General features: G+C 35.7%; 1 protein-coding gene and 1 long non-coding RNA gene across 5 annotated transcripts in view; one reads left to right on the top strand and one right to left on the bottom strand.

Annotated features, from left to right (window-relative positions):
- LOC309659757 overlaps positions 1–14357 on the top strand; it is a 28367-nt gene extending 14010 nt beyond the window's left edge. Inside the window, exon 2 of the long non-coding RNA XR_014262947.1 lies at positions 226–14357. This is a non-coding gene — a long non-coding RNA (uncharacterized lncRNA). The remainder of the gene's footprint in view (positions 1–225) is intronic.
- The window catches only part of TSC22D2 (TSC22 domain family member 2), a 49448-nt gene continuing 47808 nt past the window's right edge, over positions 14038–15677 (bottom strand). For 3 of the 4 annotated variants that reach the window (XM_082459538.1, XM_082459539.1, XM_082459540.1), the window contains one exon: positions 14038–15503. In XM_082459538.1, the coding sequence (XP_082315664.1) occupies positions 15243–15503 (261 nt within the window). In that variant the 3' untranslated portion in view covers positions 14038–15242. The remainder of the gene's footprint in view (positions 15504–15677) is intronic. The other variant, XM_082459541.1, reaches the window with a different exon arrangement.

Raw genomic sequence — 15677 nt, 5'->3', positions numbered from 1 at the left:
TTACTAGATGTTCTGGTCAGTGCAATAAATGAAATAATATTAATTAATTAATTAATTAATTAATTAATGGCATTCGGACTGTAAAAGAAGAAGTAAAACTGTCTGTATTTGCAGATGACATAGGCCTGTATGTAGAAAATCCTAAGAAACCCACCCACCTCCCAAACACATACACACACACTGCTAAAACTAATAAATGAGTTCAACAAGTTTACAAGGTATAAGATCAATAAACAAAAATTAATTATATTTCTATATAGTAGAGAGCAATCTGAAATTGATCTTGAAAAAAATTCCATTCACAAAAGCCTCAGAAAAAGTAATTAGGAATAAATTTTTCAAGAGAAGCGTAAGAATTGTACACTGAGAAGTACAAAATACTGGTAAGATGAAGATTTAAATAAATGGAGAGGAATTCCATGTTCGTAGATGGTATTTCTCCCTAACTTGATCTACATGTTTAATAAATCCCATCAAAATCTCCTCAGACTTTTTTTTTGGGTAGAAATTGACAAACTGATTCTGAAATTTAAATGGAAATGTGAAGAACTCAGAATAGCCAAAATGATTTAAAAAAAAAAAAGAAGAAATTTGAGAACTTAAATTATCCTATTTTAAAACTTGCAAACAACAAGGTCCTATTGTATAGCACAGAGAACTATATTTAATATCCTATGATAAACCATAATGGAAAAGAATATATATGTAAAAAGAATGTATACATATGCATAATTGAATCGTTTTGCTGTACAGTTCAATTAATACATTATAAACCAACAATACAAGGATGGCCTTTGGAAAAAAAAAAAGCTTGCTATAAAGCTACAGAAATCGAGAGTGCAGTACTTGCACAAAGATAGACATATAGATCGATGGAACGGAATTAAGGGTTATATTTACATTGTAAGGGTTTTACATCTATAGTCAACCAATTTTTGACTAAGATGCTGAGATTCTATAGGGAAAGGATAATGTTTTCAATTGGAATCCATATGCAAAAGGGTAAATTCAAGCTCTTACCTCTTACTATATACAAAAATTAAATCAAAATGGATCACTGACCTAAATATAAAAGCTAAATATATAAAAATTCTAGATGAGAACAAAGGAGAAAATCTACATGACTATGGGGTAGGCAAAGATTTCTTAGATTAGACTGAAAGAACATGAACCATAAAAGAAAATTTTGATAAACTGTACTTCATCAAATTAAAATGTTCTGCTCAAAATGAAAAGACAAGTCACAGGCTGGGAGAAAGTATTTGCAATACCTATATCTAACAAAAGATTGTATACAGAATATACAAAGATATCTTACAACTTAAATGATAAGAAATCAAACAAACTAGTAAAAATGGGCAAAAGATTTGCAGAGATACTTCACAAAAGATATATTCATGGCCAATAAACACATGAAAAGATGCTCAGCATCATTAGTTATAAGGGAAATGCAAATTAAAATCACAATGAAATACCACTACATACTTCTTTGAAGTCTAAAATTAAAGAGTGACAGTACTAAGTCCTCGCAAGGATGTGGAGAACTGGAACGCTCAGTGAGAAAGTAAAACATGTAAACACTTTGGAAAACATTTTGCCGTTTTAAAAATCAAGCGAACTGTATATTCACCATATGAATCATTCCTGGGTATTTATCCAAGAGAAATGGAAACAATATATCCATACGAAGACTTGGACACAAATGTTCATGCAGCTTTATTCATAACAGCTCCAAATAGGAAGCAGCCCAATTTTTCATTATCACTGAATGGACGCACTGTGGTGTATGCACTCAGTGATGCGAAGGAATGAATCACTGATAGAGCAACACATACGAATTTCCAAAAGTACTGCAATGAGCAAAAGAAGCCAGGTTCAAAAGATTAATTCTGCATAATTCCATTTATATGAAGTTTAACATATGGGAAATCTAAAATTTCAAAAAACCAAAACCAAAACAAAACAACAACAACAACAAAAACAACCTTCCTAAAACCCAGACAACAAGAAAGAGCCCAGGGGCAGGAGATGGGTGGGACTCAACTGCAAAGGGACAGGAAGGGATTTTTATGGTGAGAGAACCACTCTTCATCTTGACTGTGGTTGTGGTTACATGACGATGTATACTTGTCAAAACTCATCAAACTCTTTATTTAAAAGGGTGTATTTTATTGTACAGGTTACACTTCAGTATAGTTGGTTAAAAGGTGTTAAAGTTAGAACTATTTTAAATGCTTTGAGTAGTCTCCCGGGAGCACCGAGATTCCCGCTATTTGTGCTTTTTTATCCACTCAGATTTTCACCTGGAGGCAGGTGGTTGTGTAGCTAAGTGGAATAGAGGGGAAGGGGTTCAAATAAAAGAAATATAGCCTTTTGATATCTTATCATTAGAATAGCAATATATTCGGAGCATAAAGGAAATCTGGGCTTTGGTTTTAGGGAACTGAGTTTCTGTTCTAATAACACATCTAATAGCTGTAGTTAATAATACTGTACTGCATATTTGCAAGTTACTAAGAGAGTAGTAGATCTTAAAAGTCATCATCACAAGAATAAACATTTTGTAACTATGTATGGTGATGGGTGTTAACTAGACTTATTATGGTGGTAATTTTGCAATATATACAAATACCGAATCAGTGAAATATAATGTTATATATCAATTACAGCTCAATTAAAAACAAATAAATAAAAAGAATCACATAAAAAGGTATTTTATGATGTTTGACTCCCACCATATATAAATGAAGATGACTATTTACCATATCTGTGCTAGGTTTGATAGTTACTACTTATAAAATGCTTCTTTGTTGAAGAAGAGTATATTTAGTATGATCCCATTTATGTTTTAAAAACCCCACAAAATGTGTGTATGCATATGTATCTTAATTATATGCAGAGAAAACTGTTAGCAGTTTCATAGGTTAAAATTTATCTTATTGTTTAATTCTGCATGATTATGTGTAGCATGAATACGTACAAGCCAAATAAGAAGAAATCAGAGCAAAAGGCAGTCTTCTCCCATTATCAGCCTCTAATAAGTCCCAGGCAAGTATGTCAACAGACTTTTTAGAAGGTCACATAAGGGAAAATTCCTCAGAAGTCAAAAAATGTGGAGTAGCACAAGTGTATACTTACTTAGTTGTAAAACAAAAACAGAAACAAAACTCTACATTTTACCCTTTTTGAACCTTAGTTTCCTACTTTTTTTTTTTACAGTGAAATGACTTTATACCCACAGCTCAGACGTCCTCTTATCCACATGATGTGAAGGCAAAGGACTCAAGAAATGTTGGCCAATACCATTCCTTTTTTTTTAATTTGAATTTTTGAATTTTATTTTATTTATTTATATATATATTTTATACAGCAGGTTGCCAATACCATTCTTATTCTGAAGAAATTTTCATGCAACTGGACAAAGATATATGGAGAAACAATTTTGATTATAGGAAAAAATTGAGTGCCGTCTAATTGTCCATTAATAGGGGAATGCCATGGTATGGCTTATTATACAATACTACGCAATCACTTAAAAGAATAAAGATGATCTCTGTGCTGTTATGGAAGGATGTCCGTGATTACTGTAGATTTGTAGAAAGCAAGTTGAAGAAGAGTATATTTAGTATGATCCCATTTACGTTAAAAAACCCCACAAGGACGGAGGCTAGCACACCATTGTGGGGCAATTGTACTCCAGTAAAGACGTTAAAAAAAAAAAAAAACCCACAAAATGTGTGTACACATATGTATCTTAATTATATGCAGAGAAAACCGTTAGCAAAGATTAACTCTGCAGAGTGGGGTTGAGGATGAGTACGGAGAGGATATTTTGGCTCTTTTTTTTTTTAAAGGTAAGCTTCTTCATTGGAATTTTTTTTAATGAGTATGTGCTACTTAAGAAAATGCACACTTCAAACAAATAAACAATAGTCAGCACCCCTCCGCTGCACTGAGGCTGAAGAAATCAGCTATCAGTAAGCCGATTGCAGAGTGGTTGGTATTCTATGGATGGTGACTTACCTTTCTTCATCCAAGGAGGATATATCGTCATATATTGTTCAATTTACCCATCCCACATGGCCATCTTTTGAATCACAGATGCTGTGATCACAGACCTGCCTCAATGAAATCAAATAGATGAATCAATGAATAGGAATAATTTGTGTAAATCTTTAACATAATTTGTTCTAGAAAATTTTTTTCTTCCTGTGACCTCTAACTCACTTGAGTACAATGGGGAGAAAAACATGGGATATGGTTTTGTTCCAGAGCCTGGAATCTAGTTCTACCACTAACCAGATCTGAGATCTTGGGCAGATTCCAACCTCTCTGGATTCTCTAAACCTGTTTCCCTATCTGTCAAATGAGAAAAATATTTGCTTTCCCAAAACTTACGAGGATAGTTGTGAGGATCTAACGAGATAAAGGGGGAAAAAGATTTTGGAGAAGGTGGTTTAACTTATCTAGGTGACCTCTATTATCATAGGTGCTATTCCCAGGTCCTAAAAATCACCCAATTTTTTCCTAGAGCTTTTGGTCAAGAAGTGATGAGGAAAGAGAGCATGGCTTAGAAGGAGGAAAAAATGAAAACGAGAGTAAGCATTTACTGCATACTCACTATGGGCCAGGTCCCAGTTAAGCGATGTACATATTTCATCTTGTTTTATCCTCACAACACACCTATGACTTGGTATCTCAGGCCACATTTACAGATCAGAAAACTCAAGAAAAAAGAATGTGTAACCTAAGTGCGAACCCTCACTCATTCATCCATTTAGTAATAGTATCAGGTACCAGGAGTACAACTGTGAATAAAAAAGCAGGAGTCCCTGCTCTCGCAGATCTTACCTTTGAGGGCAACCGGGTTTGAAGGTCCCCAGCTATCAAAGGCAAAGGAGGGATTCTCATTCAGTCAGCTTCTGGCTCTAAGCAATGGCACCCTCCTGCCCCACGTTTTTTGGACTATTTACTTTATGTCCCATATGTTGGTCCCAGAACCCTGATGTCTTTTCTCCTCCTCCCCCTGAGACTCCTCACCCTGTGCCAACATTCTTGAATATCCAGCGGTAGAAGCCTCTATTAACCAGTTTTTTTCTCCCAAGGTGTGATCATCTGAGCAGAGGAAACCTCCAGAAAAACTGCATTCCCAGATGAGTCAGCTGTCATCACAGCCGTTACCTAATGCTGAACTGGATGGGTTCAGGAAGCTGAAGGCAGGGAAAAAGCCAAGACTCACAGGTTTGGAACTCAAGGCCGCTGGAAGCCAGGGGCTGGCCGTGTTTCTGCAGCTGGTGCTGTTTTCACTTGTTCATTCTCTCTGGAGAGCAGGACAGGGTAGACTTCAAGAGTCCAATTAAAAACAAGGCTGATATTCCTGGGAAGAGGTTCCTTCTCAATCTTTCCCAATGAGTGTTTACCAAGGACAGTCAACAGGGGGCAAGGTGGGGTGGGGAGAGGGGAGAGGAAGGTGGGTTGAAGAAAGGTGGATGGGAGGAGTGGTTACTAGGAGGTTCTTAAGCTCAGGTCTCAACACTGAAGCCTTTTCTTGGGTCCAGGGCAAGACCATAAAAATGATAAAGAAGCTGATCTTCGAGAAGAGTCAAGACATGGTTAACAAAGGCGATAAATAGAGCACTTGGGTACCAGTGTTGCTGACCTTCATTGCCTTGCTTAGAAGTAGTGCTGCATAAGCCAAGTGTTACCCATCCCATGCTGTGTTTCTTAGGAAATTTCCTGGCTTGTTGTCAGCTTGTAAGAGGAGTATCTCCAGTCTCCATTTGGCAGAGACTAAGCACACAATAATCCACTGCTCGTTTGCGTAACTCTTTACCCCCTGGATCCTCAGGGCACCCTGACCTGCTTTTTCTGGCCGCTGATGCTGCTTCTGAACCAGCCCCGACTCTGCCCAGATATGGGCTTCCTTCCCGCATTCCCTCAAGGTACTCTTGACTCAGAAGTTACTTCCAGACTCAGCTGTAAACAGACAAGTCTTCAGGTTGCCATTTCCCATCCTCAACTTTTTGGGGTTATTATTTCCTGGTTTCTCCCTACCAACACCTGAAATATACCATCCCAAATCAACTCACTTTATTTTCTCTTCCTTCTTCTCAGAATAAAATATCTGAGGAAGTCTTCCTCAATCACTCCTTATTTATCTTTATTCCTTTCTAGACACTCAGCTTATTATTTTGAAAACTGAGAAATAAAAGCAAAGAATTAAGTCCCTGCATTCCTTATATGAACTGTACCTCAGGGTCACTGAATAACTGAAAAGGGCAATTTTCTCTTTAGAGAAGTGTTTTGCTAATGAGTGAGAAGGAATGAGAGAATTAATAGGCTAATGGGTCTAGGTAATGCTTATCAAGGCCACCAAAATCACAAAATAGAGACAGCCAGACATTATGTGATGGAAGTATACACCACCACTGATGAATTAATCTTGACAAAATATGAACCCAAATCTGATTAAGCTCCTAGAGCTTACTAATTTACCGGAAATACGGGGGTAGATGTCTCTACAAGAATGCAATCAGGAAAACTCAGACTTGGGGAAAGCTATTGGACAAAAAACTCTGATTTTTAAAGAATTTCAAGAGTCTGTACGTTAAAAGAGACTTAAAAGGCATGCCAACCAATTGCAATGTATGGACATTATTTTGATTAGAATTCAAACAAATGCACTATGAAAAAATTTAAGACAAGTGGGGAAAACATAGACATTAACTCTATTTTTAATAATATTAATGAATTATTGTTAATTTTGTAGTGGGATAATAGTATTATGGTTATTTCTTTTTAAAAAGAAACCTTATATTTTAGAAATATGTTAAGCGTTATGATATCTTGAATTTCTTTCAATATAATCCAGAGGATCATGGGGGAAATGGGTGCAAGTGTAAATAATACAAGATTAGATAACTGTTTAAGCTGGGTGATAGGTACGTAGGAATTCATTATACTCTTTACTTTTGTACATAATTGAAAATTTCCACAACAAAATGATAAAAAAAATGTAAGATAAACCACTGGAAGAATGGACATAGAATGTATAACTCCCAACCATTAGAGGAGATAAAAAATGAATAAGAAAACAATCAATTAAAAGACAGGAAAAGGGAAAAAAGAGGGGGGAATCTAAAAAGCATTTCAAGGAGAAAACACAAAACAAGATGGCAGAAATATATCCAAATGCGCCAATAATGATAATAGATGGGATCACATAATTAATCTATTAAAAGATGGATTGGGGACTTCCCTGGTGGTCCAGTGGTTAGGACTCCACGCTTCCACTGCAGGGGGCCCCGGTTTGATCCCTGGTCGGGGAACTAAGATACTGCAAGCTGCACAGAGCAGGCCCCGCCTCCCCTGCCAAAAAAAAAAAAAAAAAAAAACAAAGATAGATTGGGTTAAAAAAAATACAGCCATATATATATATACAAGAGAAACCCCTAAAAAAATACAAAGGAGGAAAACGAAGAGGTAGAAAACTATCTGCTAGATTAAACACGTGATAAGAAACTGAAATTAGGTCAAACAGTTCAATAAGATAAGAATGAAACGTATTGAATGGAATGACTGTAGTAGAAAAGTGACCATTGGTGACTATGACAAGAATGGTTGGGGTCACAATGGGGACCCCAACCAGATTGCATGTCACATGTGGTGAGCAGAAGAGAAAGAAGTAGAAAGGCAGAAGGAACAGAAAAAGCAAGTGGAGGGGGCACATTCCCAGCCTGCGTGCGTACTGATGCGATGAAGCCAGAAGAGAGAGTCAAGTAGAAGGAATGGGAGAGAGGGGGAAAGACAATCGTGGGAAGGAGAGAAGGCTGAAGATGATAAGATCCAGAGTACCACGGGAGACTTTAGCAACGACAAGAAGAAAACACCTTCTATTTGATTTTATTTCTAATTTATTAATTTGTCATTACACAAACAATACATGAATGCATACTCAAAAACATCAGACATTACAGGTAAAGCTAATGCACTCCACCAAACTACTGTGAACAGTTTGGTTAGTACCCTTCCAGAGCTTCTCTGTACATTTTTATAATACACAATTAGGTACTTAAGATGTACACTATACAGTATTTGTGTATGTGAATGGATGTGGTATGTTTTTTAACATCAATGGTATCTCGTGGATTTCATGTATTGTCCTTCCATTTTCCCTTAAACTTTAAAAAAATTTAACATTGTATCTTAGAGATCATCTCATGTCAGTGCATGTAGGACTCTCCTTTTTCATTGATGCCTAGTATTTTATAACATGTACCATGCTCCGTCCCCTTGATGCATAGTTTGGTTTTTCCAGTTTTATGTTATTACAACCAAAGGTACAACAGTCATCATTATACAAGCCACCTTGTGAACAAAAATGTGTAAAGTGTGTTTCATTAAAAATTGGAATTATTGGGTCACAGGGCATGTGAATTTAAAATTGTAATGGATACCACCCAGCTGCCTTTAAAAGTGGCCATGCTAATTTATATGCTCACCAGCAATGTAGGATTCCTGTTTCCCCACACTCATGATTCATATTTATTTTAAATACTTGCCAATTGGATCTGAGATAGTCTCTTGTGTTTTAATGTGCATTTCCCTTATTTTGCTAAAGTTGGGCATCTCTTCATAACCTATTTGTAAAACTTTTTGCTCACGTGCGTTTTCACAAGGATATTTCTAAAAGGAGTATGTGACCAAAAAGCATAAGGCTCACTGCTAGTCTGGCTTGAATTTAATTTTTGTGAGTTAGAGATCTAAAATTGTTTTTCCCAAATGGTTATGTGGTCTTAATACTATTTGTTGAATAATCCATTCTTCCCTTATTGATTTGAAATGTCACTTTCATCATTTACTCAATATATATTTGTGTTTGTTTCTGGATTCTCAGCTTTATCAGATTTAATTTTGGCATCAGGTACCTGAGTTATTCTTAACTTGGTTCACTGAACGGTAGCTGATTTTATCAGCCAAGATAATGAATGTATTCCTTATGAGACAGTCGATGATGTAATTCATGACACACAAATTCTATTCAATTAAATCAGTTCTGTTATCTACAAACAGAGTATTAAGAAATGTGTAAACTTCTCTTTCAGATTAGTTCTTTTTTTTTAGGGGACACCTCACAGGCTAAATATAGAGATGGAATCCTTTTTACCAGCTCCCCTCTTTCTAGAAGTATTTGATGTTAAAGCTTTTTGGTGATTTAAAGTTTTTTCCTGGCAATGTCAAATGGTATCACGTGGCATGGCAATATTTACTGTTCATTTATAAGAACCTTTCATTCAACGAATGATCTGAGGTCCACAAACTGTGACATATACTTTGATAAAAACAATGTGACACTCTAGCTTTTACTTTCACATTGGACCATGAGCTCCTGGAGTGCACAAATCATGTCTCATTCATCTTTCTATCCCCAAACATCCAGTACAGGGTGCAGCACCTGAATTGAAATAGAATTGAATTGCATTTCAACAATGTTTCTATAAAGTAAAAAATAAATCTCAAGCTTCTCAAAAACAAAACCTTTACTTTAGGGGCATCACAAAATTATACATATTTATTTTTTTCTGTCCATCTGCCATCTGATTAAATTATATATATATATATTTTTTCTTTTTTAGAAGGAGGAACGCTAGATTTAGACACTGACCTGATAATTCATGCCCAAGTGTGAGAAAAATGTTCCCTTGCTGTTCGTGGACTTCCTCAGGTATAATCTATGTATAGATATGTTGCTTGCCTGTTAAATGACAGTAAGAACTGTGATCTGGAAAACATTTTGGATTGCAGTGGGCAAGCATACTTTACAGTTGTTATACAGAAATATCTTAGGCATGCAAAAGAAGGAAATAAAGAAGGTAAACTCAACTTTTTTTATAGGAAAGTAGAAGTGTGACATTTGCCGTATTTTAAAATTCAGTTATTTTTATGATCTGAGTTAGCACACCTTTTCCTTCCTTCTTTCCAAGGGGTAGCTTTGGCTTTCATGGGTAATGCCTTAGCCCATAAACTTCACTGCTCTGTTTTACAGCTCAACACAAGACATTAGACCATGGGAAAATTCCCCAAACTACTTAAACTATCAGTTCCTCTGGTGAGGAGAAGGAAAAATAAAGCTAACTCACCACCCAAGTATGCTGAACAAATTCTGTGACCAAGTAAATCGTGCCAGTGCAAAATACCAACTCCTTACCTTACAATTACCAATCCTGAAAGACTGTCTTACTTTTATTTTTGATGATTCTCTTAAAAAAAAAGGATGTCTCTGACCTTTAACTTACTTTGTATAGTGCCTCACTTAGCATTTTTATTTGTGAACACAGCATGTCAGCCTAATTGTAGACCACTAAGGAAATCGTTAAACTACACTTTACAGTAATCTCTCTACTGACGAAAGGAATACTTGCATTTAAAGAACAGATTTTACCATTAAAAATTCTGTGAACTGGTAGAGAAATATATGAAACAGGAATGCATACTGGAATGTCAAAAAGGGAAAAATAGGATGCAAATACACATCACTAAATAATACACTATTAGTATTGCTAGAAAATAAAAACATGGATTACTAGGCAGGAGGAAGTGGGAGAAAAGGTCCAGTTTTGCTTACGCAGGGGGCTTATAGGACAGAAAGAAACCTTCTGAATTGTGTCAAAGAATGAAAGGTTAAAGCCTAGCAAAACCTGTTCTGACGGGCTGTCAATATCTGCAGTGGGGCTAGAACCGTTATTATCCTTTCTCGGGAGGAAGGGCTAGCTCTGAGGGGCAGACTTTGAATTCATGCTTCTGGGCCATTCTAACCCTAGTCCACTACAAAAGGACTAAATTTGGTTTACCTTTAGGGCTGGATTTACACAGAGGCATAAAGGGACAGCTAAGGCTCCTCTAGTCTACCCCTTTGCTAAATTCTTGAAATTCCTTTAACAGGAAACAAAGGCTTTCGTTTCATAGAGATATATGGCTGTTGGAAGGAAAAGTCTTGAACTTTCTAAGACTTGGAGCTCTCTGATCTTTCCTTGGAGCAAGAAATAACAGGCACCCGATGCTGGGAATGGAATGTTCACCGTGGAGAGAAAAATGGTACAGAAGAACTCAAGACAAACTTCCTTCACGAACCAAGATTGCCTATATAATTTTGCCTAGCCATCATTTCTGTTCTGGATTATCATTGTCTCTCCTAAACTATTTCTCAGTTTCTAGTTTTAGCTCTCCAACTACCTCTCATGTGCCACTGGAATGATTAATTTTTCTGAAATGCAATTCAGGTTACAATCCCATTGCTTAAAATCATTCAATAAATCATTCCTGTTTTCCAAACTGATGCCAAACTACTCAGGTGAGTGAGACAGTCATTGCCTGCGTGCCTCCTGTGGAACAGTTCTGTGGCTTCTCAAGGAGCTTTGCTTATGCTCTCCTTTAAGCCTTTGAGCACTGTTTTACTTTTGTGACCTTCAAGACTCAGGTGTCACCTCCTTGAAGAAACCTTCCCTAACAAAGCCATCCTTGACTGTGTATAACAAGTCTTTATTATTGCATCATATCTATTAGTTTGTCTATATCCTTAATTAAACTCTGAAACTTGAGGGCTGGGCTTTGTCCTTTTAAAGGATTATTGAAGAGAATTGAGTCATGTCACTAAGTGCCTGGCACTGAGCTATAAACCTTCCTTTAAAATATGTGACTTCAGATCATCTTAAAAATTTGTTTCCAGAAAATTAGGTGATACTTTATTTCTGGTTCTACAAGGATGAATTCTCATGAACAGGTATTTTGGTTACTCTAATCGGAAGGATACTGCGCCCACCCTCCCCACTTCCCGTTTTTTTAAAGGTCCAGAAGTGACTATGGTTTGGATCTTGGAGAAATACCCTAATCTCTGACCTGTGACAATTCTTTGTGAATAATGGCAGTTTTAATTACCCATCGCTGAGGGCTTGATGGTAAAGCATTCCTGTTTTTATACTTATTTATGCTTAGCTCAGAACATTGGAAATATCCAGCTATTTTTGAACGAAAAATTATGAGTTAGAGTAACCATATATTTAATATCTCACAATCCCTCTATTTCTTGGGGGGAGGGAGGTGTATATCAAGCTATAAAATCACATTGTAGCTACTTGAAATGATTTTTCTTTGGGGAAAATTACGTTTGTACTGAAGACACATTGCCATATCAGAAACAACATTTTCTACCTATGATTTTGTGGTTGGTTGAAGTAAACCAACAGAACACTTATGTGGCACCTTGGTCTATGAGCATTTCACCGAGAAAGTTACAGATGGCATTCATACAAGACTGTGCTCCTACATTGGCATCTCAATAAATTAATATTCCAGCTAACTAGAGATCCTAAATATCTGAGGAAAAACTGAAATTTACTTAAGATCCTCAACTAATCATTTGGAGGAATGCTTGATGTTGTTTTCAAATATACAGTATATCTGATGCTGAAAAGCACATAGCTTTCCCACCCTTAAGTTTGTCCCTGACTTTGGATTGGGGGCATGCCTCATGAGAGTAGGTTTGGATATACAGGCTTCCTTTCACAGCTATTTTTGGGGATGTACGGGGGGGATGGGTCATACAAGAGAAGGGGGGGGAGTTGGGAAAGCAGAGGACAGGCACTACTATAGTTTTGCATTTTTTGAACATGGCACCAGTAGTTGAGTATCTTCTCATGTCATTAAGTTGAAAAGTTTATTATTTAAGGCTCGATACATTTTGCCATCTTACTTCCTAGAAGTTCACAGGAAAGCTTGCCTTTCTACATTAGGTCCTGCTATTTAAAGGACAAATAATTTGTTAAATATTAACTTATATTTCTTAGGTTACTAGAGGGTGAACCTTTAGAAACTGCCGATTTATTTCTTCTGTGAACTATTCATGTTCTCTCTTCTATCGTGATTTTTTTTAATGTAGAAGTAGTAATAATTGCTTTTAATTACCATTTAAAGCATATTAATCATTTCCTTTGTGACTATTACTTTAGCATTTATAATGTGTTTTTCTACCCCCAACTCCAAAATTCATATTTTCACATAAACCCCAACCTTTTCTAATACGTTTTTTTCCACCTGTATTAAATATCACACTGTTCGCACTTGAGGGGTGCACCCGGTGAGCTTTTTGGTTAACATTCCAACGTGGAAGTTTCACTTTCTAGCTCACCTGGGATGGCTCTATTAAAAAATCTTACTCCATATCTTTAGGTTGCTTCTTCAAGCCTAAGTACTTAGTTCCTTTAGTTATTTCTATTAACATTAAAATTGCGTTTTTAGTGAATATATCCTGCAGCATAACTAGAAAATAAAGTAATTGGAAATCCCATGTACACTCTGATTTTATGCATTTAGCTTGTGATTTATTTAAGTTTTAATTTTAGATAGATAAAGAACACTTACTTATCTTCTTTTAATGCAAAGACCTAACTATTGATTCTTATTAACTCCTGATTAGCTAGCTGGCTATAGATACAGAGCATGTTAATTTCTACAGGCACCTTTCTGAATTCAAGTAAAAGTTCTGGTAGACAAGGATTTCCTACTTAAATGTCATTGACATAATATGAATATTGAGTACAAATATTGCTCACCATTCTTGCATTCTTTAAATTATTTTACTTTGAAAATTTCAGAACCATCATTAAGTCATTAATAACATAGGTTTTCACTGAAGGAATATTTGGAACTCTGAAAATACAAATCTAATCAAATTAAATTTTGAACACATATAGAGCCAAATATTTCAACAAAACTGCAGTTTAATTTCAGAAAATGTGTTAAAATATATATTTATACATCAATTTCTGACATATACTTAATGTGTTAGTATACACAAAATGATGCTTTCTCTTGAAACTGTATTTATGAAATGTACATTTTAATTTAAATACTCAGTATACACTGCACTTAATCTGCATGTTGCATTTATTAAATACATTAAAATCTGCAATGTAACAAAACGTTTTCTGCATACGAAATTCAAAACACCATTTTAAATGAACAAAAAGATGGCTCACTTCATTATTTTTTTTTTTTTTTTTTTACAACTAGTGTATAGTACACTAGCTCAGCTCCACCATACTACCTGTTCGTTCTTTTTTTTATTTGACATTGTTCACAGACTAGTACATATTACAATAAGAGTGCTGGATAAAAACATGAGGTACGAAAGTGGTTCAAAGATTATAGGTCATGCAGATCATGCTAGACAGCAAAGAAAATTGTGACCGAGAGAACACTAAATAAAAATACATAAAGAATGTGCATTATAAAAAAAAAAAACAAAAACAAAACAAAACAAAAAAACCTCCATTACACAGCTTTGCTTCTTTGGTTACAAAGTAGGTTGAACAATTTCACAGCTTTTTATTCCCACCCGAAAAAAAAGTCATACGAAATGTCAAAAAGCAGAGGAATCGTGGCAATTTCTCTATTAGAAAGTAGAAACAAATGAACAAAGTTTTCTTCATCAAAATAGCCCAATTATTTATTATATCACAATAACTGGTGACTACCTGTACAGTTGCACTATGTTCTTCATACTTACACTATACAAAATTTACATTCAAGCTGGGTCTTTACTACTGAAAATAAATACCGAAGGTAAATTGCCATTAGTGTTAGAAATATGCCAGGATTCTTTTGTTCAATTATTGCCTAAACGTTTCATCTATTAAATGCAATCCTGTCTTTCAATTCCTTTACTGATACTTATAATTATTCAAAAAAATTAAAAAAGTTCTGTGACATTGTTCATGTACATTATGAAAATAGCAGCCCTGTAATAAATAAAACACAAATAAATGAAAACTTATGTAGGCAAAATGTTACTGATATTGAAAGAAAAGTGGCTCTTTAGATGAACTGTTACTTATAATGCGATAGGAAGGCTCAGGGTAAATCCGTGGATAATAGGAAACATGGGAGAGCCACCAAAGCTCTTAAAAGACCCCACTCGTGCGCACCAGGTAAAACGCTAACTTTGCTCTCTTTAATACACCCCATCTATTATTCTCCTTGTGTACTGATGACATAAACTGGACATCAACAGCACTGCATGACATCTCAAAGAGAGGAAAAGCTCTTGCAGAATGATTGTCTAATACTGAAAAGGCCAAACACACAACTGAAGCATGGCTACTTGCTTTCGTATAAAGTGGAAAGAACACCAGTGGCACACAAGGATAGATTGCTTTCAGTTTTTTTCTTAATGAGGCAAGAAAGCTTTATGCTGAGGACACATTCGGCTGCTGCGGAGGCTGCGTTGGCTGCGGAGGCTGTGCTATCACTGCTTGCTGTTGAGAAGTGCTACCAGCATTGGCCTGTTGGGCTGGGAGTTGGGATAACTGATCATTGTTTGAAAGAGATTTTAACAGTGCATTTTCTCGTTCAAGTAAAGAGTTTCTTTCAACTAATTCTTTTATTTGTTCCTTTAGAACTTCCACTTCTTCTCTTACTGCATACATCAAATGGCTTTTCACCAGATCCTGTGAAGAACAAAATTAGGAATGTCAAAAAGAGTGAAAGGGAAAGGAGTTGCTATTTGGTTCTGGCCTACCTGGTGCCTTATAAACATTAGGCAGTTTTATATTTATATAGTTTTACATAGTTTATACTATAAATATAGTTTATTTAAACTACATTTATATAGTTTTCCTGCT

The sequence above is a fragment of the Balaenoptera physalus genome (genome assembly GCF_965194825.1).
Source record: "Balaenoptera physalus genome assembly, chromosome: 4".
Taxonomy (NCBI): domain Eukaryota; kingdom Metazoa; phylum Chordata; class Mammalia; order Artiodactyla; family Balaenopteridae; genus Balaenoptera; species Balaenoptera physalus.
The sequence above is the reverse complement of the archived record's forward strand: the minus strand, read 5'-3'. Positions and strand labels throughout refer to the sequence as shown.